This window comes from Myotis davidii, unplaced genomic scaffold (assembly GCF_000327345.1).
Source record: "Myotis davidii unplaced genomic scaffold, ASM32734v1 scaffold663, whole genome shotgun sequence".
NCBI classification, from domain to species: domain Eukaryota; kingdom Metazoa; phylum Chordata; class Mammalia; order Chiroptera; family Vespertilionidae; genus Myotis; species Myotis davidii.
Window position 1 is genome coordinate 66,127 of NW_006295816.1, and position 5,118 is coordinate 71,244.

Sequence of the window (5,118 nt, forward strand, 5' to 3'; positions counted from 1 at the left end):
GGCCACCCCGCGTGGCCCAGATGCCCAGCAGATGTGTCTCCCAGGCTGCAAGCCCTGCTTGTCAAATTCCATGGCCCCTCATGCCTCACACCCATCTCAATTAAAAGCAGGAGACCCCTTCCTGGGGGGAGGGGGGCGTTGCTTGACGCAAAGTGGAAATAGAAATGGGCTGGACATGCTCCTGGTGGGGGGTCTAGTCTGGAGTTGGGGGAGGGACAGAGAAATGCCAGCTGGTGGAGGAGGCCACCATGGCAGAGCCTGAGGGAGGTTCCTACAGGCCAAAGGTCATGGGGGGCACGCTGCAAAGGCTCCAGAGCGCAGTCCTCTGAGCTGCACGTGGAGGCCCTCAGGGGAGGGGTGGTGTGGGCAGAGGTCTCAGACAACCCTCCGGACCTTTCCCCGAGCGCCTGGGTCGGGTACGGCGGGCGGCATGCGGGTTCTAAGGGAGCTGTCCCGGGACGAGGTCCCCTGAGGCAGCGCCTGCTGACAGCGTAAGACACACCCAGACGTGGGGCTCCAAGGGGACATCTGACTCGCATGTGCTTCTCCTGGCACCAGAAGTGCCCTCCCTGCGGGAAAATGTCCCCCACCCACTTCTTCACAGCCTGGGTGGGGCAGGATCTGAGCAAGAGGCTGTGTGCGTTCCTAGCGGAGGCTGGGAACCAGGCCGGCTTCTGGGTGCAGGCCCCGCAGACAGACGGGGTCCACGGAGGTGGGGGCCTCTGTCCTGCAGGGGCCACAGGAGGACCCGGGGCAGCTCTGGGGCACACAGTGGCCTCTCCCGGGCTCTGCTCGGCCCCACGTGGTAGAGGTGCCTGTGGCCACACAAGAAAGTCGCGGTGCCAGGCCCAGAGGCACCTGGACATCAGCCACACAGAAAAGGGTGAGGACGGCCCACAGGCCGAGCAGCAGGGCAGCGCTGCTCCTCCAGGCTCGAGAGCAGGGATGGCCCGAGTCCTGAGGAGGAAACAGCCTCCTGCTCCCCCTGCGTGAACCCAGGAGGCGCAGCTGTTGCTGGGGCATCACCCCCAGACCCTGTGAAGAGGGACTGGGATGAGATGGGGTGCCTCTGGGAGGGGTCTCCTCTGGCCCGGGCCCTGGAACTCAGTCGAAGGTCCTTTGTTTCTCTCCTCCCTTGAAGAGAAGCGACCAGGCCTGGCCTGGAGCGAGGGGCAGTGTCTGAGCCCTGCCCTGGCCTCCAATGGCTGCCCTTTGTGCTCCCCCTAAAGCCCAGCCTCCCGGTCCGGAAGCAGCTCCCTCCTGCCCCCTGAGGCTGGAGCCAACGTGGACAGCCCGAGCGTGCCCGGTCCAGAGGAGGGCCTTGCGGGGCTGGAAGACGTGGCACAAGCCAGGAGGGTTGGGGTGAGGGACCGACCTTGGGCACCGGGCACACACAGGGGTCTGGAGAAGACCAGGACCCAGCTCTCTGGGTCAGAAAGGCCTGTGTCTGCTCAGGCCTACCCCACAGCAGAGGCCACTCCGACCCACTGGGGCCTCATGCAGCCCCCACGGTGCTCCTGCGTGTGATTGCCCCCCTCCCCACCCCCCATCCATTCATTCAGGAGCCAGTCTTGTCCTCCGCAGCAAAGGCCTTGAGACTATCATTCATTCACTCATTCATTCTTTCCTTTCCTTCTGCGAGTCGGGTGAGACTCAACGGGGCCATGATATTTGGCCGAAGTTGCACAGGGCACCTCCAGAAGGTGCTCCTGCCACGTCGGTCGGATCCATCTTCCCCAAATATGCCCGCTTGTCCTGCCCGCCCTCCTGTCCCCAGGCGTCTGCCAAGGGGTCATGTCTGGTCATCGATTTATAATAGGAAGCAGCTCCATCCCTCCCCTGAAGCTGGGCCCAAGGTGGTCAGACTGTGGGGGCCTCAGAAAAATAAACTCAGTTCAGCCAGGTCCCGGCAGCCCTGCCCGCCATGCCCATCGCCAGGCAGGCCAGCGCCATGCCCTGGCCACAGTGCCTGGGCGCCGCCGCCCCCGCAGGAAACCCGCTCCTGGAATAACTCGGTCTGAGGTGAACGCCCGGGGCAGGGCTGGGCCCTGGCGGCTCTCACAGCCAGGAGAGGCCCAGGCCGGTCCTCAGGGGGGAGGAGGTGCAGCCTCATCCTCCAGTGCCGAGGACGCCCTGACCCGACACACAGAGCCCAGGGGCCTGGGTGGAGGCACAGGGCACCTCCAGGAAGCCATGGCCTGAGTCGCGGTGCAGCCATGTGCCCTGCCCTCCGGCGACTCTCCGTCTATGCAGGAGGACCTCGGGACCAGGACCCTTGACAGGGCAGGTGCCAGATGGAAATATGAGGCCCCTGGTTCAAAAGGCATTAAGAATTTCACGACAGTGAGAGCAGAGCGCTAGCCCAAGCACCAGGCCCTTCTCGAGTGCCTGACGCACGTGGCCAGCCCCGGTCAGCAGAGCCCTTCAGAATCCCAGGGCCTGCGGGGTTTGGTCAATGCGAGCCTTGCCCTGGCCTGTTTGGCTCAGAGCATAGAGCGTCGGCCTTCGGCCTGAAGGGTCCCTGGTTCGATTCCGGTCAAGGGCACGTGTCTGAGCTGTGGGCTCGATCCCCAGCAGCATGACTCTCTCTGTCCTCCCTCCAGTCATCACTCTGTGCTGTGTTTTCAACTGCCGTGTGCCGCGGACGCGGAAGGAGATCGAAGCCCGGTACCTGCAGCGGAAGGCAGCCAAGATGTACACCGACAAGCTGGAGACGGTGCCGCCCCTCAACGAGCTCACAGAGGTGCCCGGAGGTGAGGGGCCGGTCCCAGCCCGCCAGCACCCGACCCTGCGGAGCCAGCCGTGCCTCAGGCCTGCCCCCCAGTAGGTTCGGGGGGGGAGGGGCAGCTCCATCCCTGGGCACTAGAACACGGAAACGGGTCAGCGTGAGGCGGGTGGAACAGAGCGGTACTGTGCAGGTGGGAGAGGTGTGGAGGGAAGGAGGCAGTGAGGGGCTGGGCGTGGAGGCTGTGGGTGAGCCTCGGGTGCTGTCTCACGCCTGCCGCACGCCCTTTATCCCACAGACGACAAGAAGAAGAAGAAGAAGGACAGTGTGGACACGGTGGCTATCAAGGTAGAGGAGGATGAGAAGAATGAAGCCAAGAAGTGAGAGAGACACGAGGACAGCTTCCTGGCGGTGGCAGCTGGGGCATCCTGGACTCCACGCTCCTTCAGAGCCAATCAGGGGCTGGGACCAGACCCAGGTGTCCTGCCTCCCAGTCTGGACTCTGCCCCTTTCACCATGTCCACCTGGCCGCTCAACAAAGCAGGTCTGGGGCCACTGTCCCTCTGCAGATCCAGAGCAGCCTCGCACCCCAGACACGCCTGTCTCACCCCTTTGGCCAGAAACAGCAGTGGTGCTAACGGAGTGATACGCTGTGGGATCACCCCGGAAAGGCCTGTGAACTATGTGAACCGGACGAGCAACCGGGAGCGGCGGCAGCAGGCGGTTCTCAGGCCTTGCTGGACAGCAATCCTGGGGCGAGGGGTCAGCCCAGACCTCGCAAGGGCTCTGGTCCAGCGAGGTGGGCAGAGGTGGCCAGAAGCAGGAGAACCCCCAGCCCGGCAGACTAAGCCCCTGGCAACAGGATGCACTTGGTTCACGCTCAGTGAGGGAGCAGAGGATGCTGGGGGTCAGCACGAGGCCGGCTCGGGGCTGGGCTGCAGCAGTCACCGGTGCAGGAGGCTGAAGCCGGGGGCCAGGGGAGGAGGGAAGAAGGCTGCTACCTGGGCCCCTCTAGGAATCCGGGGAATACCTGAGAAGTCCGCGGGCCCTTGGGCTGTGCTGCTGTGGGGGAGGCGTCAGGGCCCCAGGGGATCACTGAGGGGGCAGTTGGGGGTTGAGGCCGCCTCCTCTCCCACCCTCAGCAACAGGGCCCCGAAGCAATGAGAAGGCCCTGGGGATGAGGGATGCGGAGGGGCTTCCGAAGGGCAGGGAGCACCAGCGGGGCATCCACCGGGCCTGGGGACCAAGGAGATTCCAGAGGTTTCCGGGCCAGGGGCCTGCAGAGATTAGTAAATAAAGCGGAGCGCCTTCCATCCCCGACCGATCTGGAGCAAAGGTGACAGCGGCAGAGGCGGGCTGACCGTCCCTCCCCTGGCTTCTCCGAGCCCGACTGGGGGGAGCGGGCGGGAGTCAGGTGGCCAAGAGCAAAGGGCAGCTTTGGTTTCCACAGGCCTTCGAGGGTCTGAGCCCAGTGCTGGGTGTGTTCTCGCCACGGCCAGGAGCCCGGCCAGGTCAAGAAGAGCCCGACTCCCATTAAATTAACAGAACGAATACCTTCCACTCCGGGCCCCACAGCTGCCCCTCCCAGCCTCACGCAGTCCGGCAGCGCCCGCTTTGGCCTGGGCAGGGCATTCCAGGCCCTCCATCACCTGACCCCGATGTCATCCCTACACACACTCCCCCACCTTCTGCAGGAGCCACCCCCCCTCTGGACGGAGGCCAGTCCTGGGCTCTGCCCTTTCGGTGCCCAAGCCCCCACCCCACCCATCTTGTTCAGCCATCTCCCACGCGAGCAGCCGAGGGCGAGCGCCTCCGGGACCAGGAAGGAGGCTACGTGAGGAAGAGAACTGTTTAATTGAGCACCTGTCTCGGCCCTGCCGGGTGGGACAGGAGAGTGGACCTGCAGTGTCCTGGACGAGGACGATGAGGGGGCCTGGGGCCAGAGGGCGCCCCCAGAGATGGCCTGGGGGCATCAGCAGGCAGCAAGGAGGCTGAGGGGCAGCGCCAGCGCCAGGAGCAGGGCCCTGGACGGGGCCGGCAGAGCCTGCCCGTTGATGCGCTTCCAGATCCAGTGCTGGTAGGTGGAGATGCGCAGGTAGATGGGCGGGGCCTCGTTCTGGCCGCAGCCGGGGCCCCAGCTCACTATCCCCACCAGGAACCACGTGTCCTGCACAGGACAGGACAGGGGCTCCCCGCTGGTCTCCTGTGGGAGGTGGGAGGACAGAAGGGTCAGGGAGGCCAGATGTGGCCCGAAGGAGAGGGGACCCAGCTCAGGGACGAGCAGGGTGCTTCACACAGATCTTCCCACACCCTGAGTGTCACCGGCTAAGCAGGACCCAGAAGGCCTCCCACAGAGGGTGCATCTCCGTGCTCTCTGGGGTCAGTCCTCCACC

The 5,118-nt window shown here is 64.9% G+C and overlaps 2 protein-coding genes across 2 annotated transcripts in view; one reads left to right on the forward strand and one right to left on the reverse strand.

Moving 5' to 3' along the window:
• TMIE (transmembrane inner ear) overlaps positions 1-3,151 on the forward strand; it is an 8,002-nt gene extending 4,851 nt beyond the window's left edge. Inside the window, exons 4-5 of the mRNA XM_015568256.1 lie at positions 2,604-2,753; positions 3,024-3,151. Coding sequence (XP_015423742.1) covers positions 2,604-2,753; positions 3,024-3,109 — 236 coding nt within the window. The 3' untranslated portion in view covers positions 3,110-3,151. The remainder of the gene's footprint in view (positions 1-2,603; positions 2,754-3,023) is intronic.
• Positions 3,152-4,077: 926 nt separating this feature from the next.
• PRSS50 (protease, serine 50) overlaps positions 4,078-5,118 on the reverse strand; it is a 4,160-nt gene continuing 3,119 nt past the window's right edge. Inside the window, exon 4 of the mRNA XM_015568257.1 lies at positions 4,078-4,928. Coding sequence (XP_015423743.1) covers positions 4,698-4,928 — 231 coding nt within the window. The 3' untranslated portion in view covers positions 4,078-4,697. The remainder of the gene's footprint in view (positions 4,929-5,118) is intronic.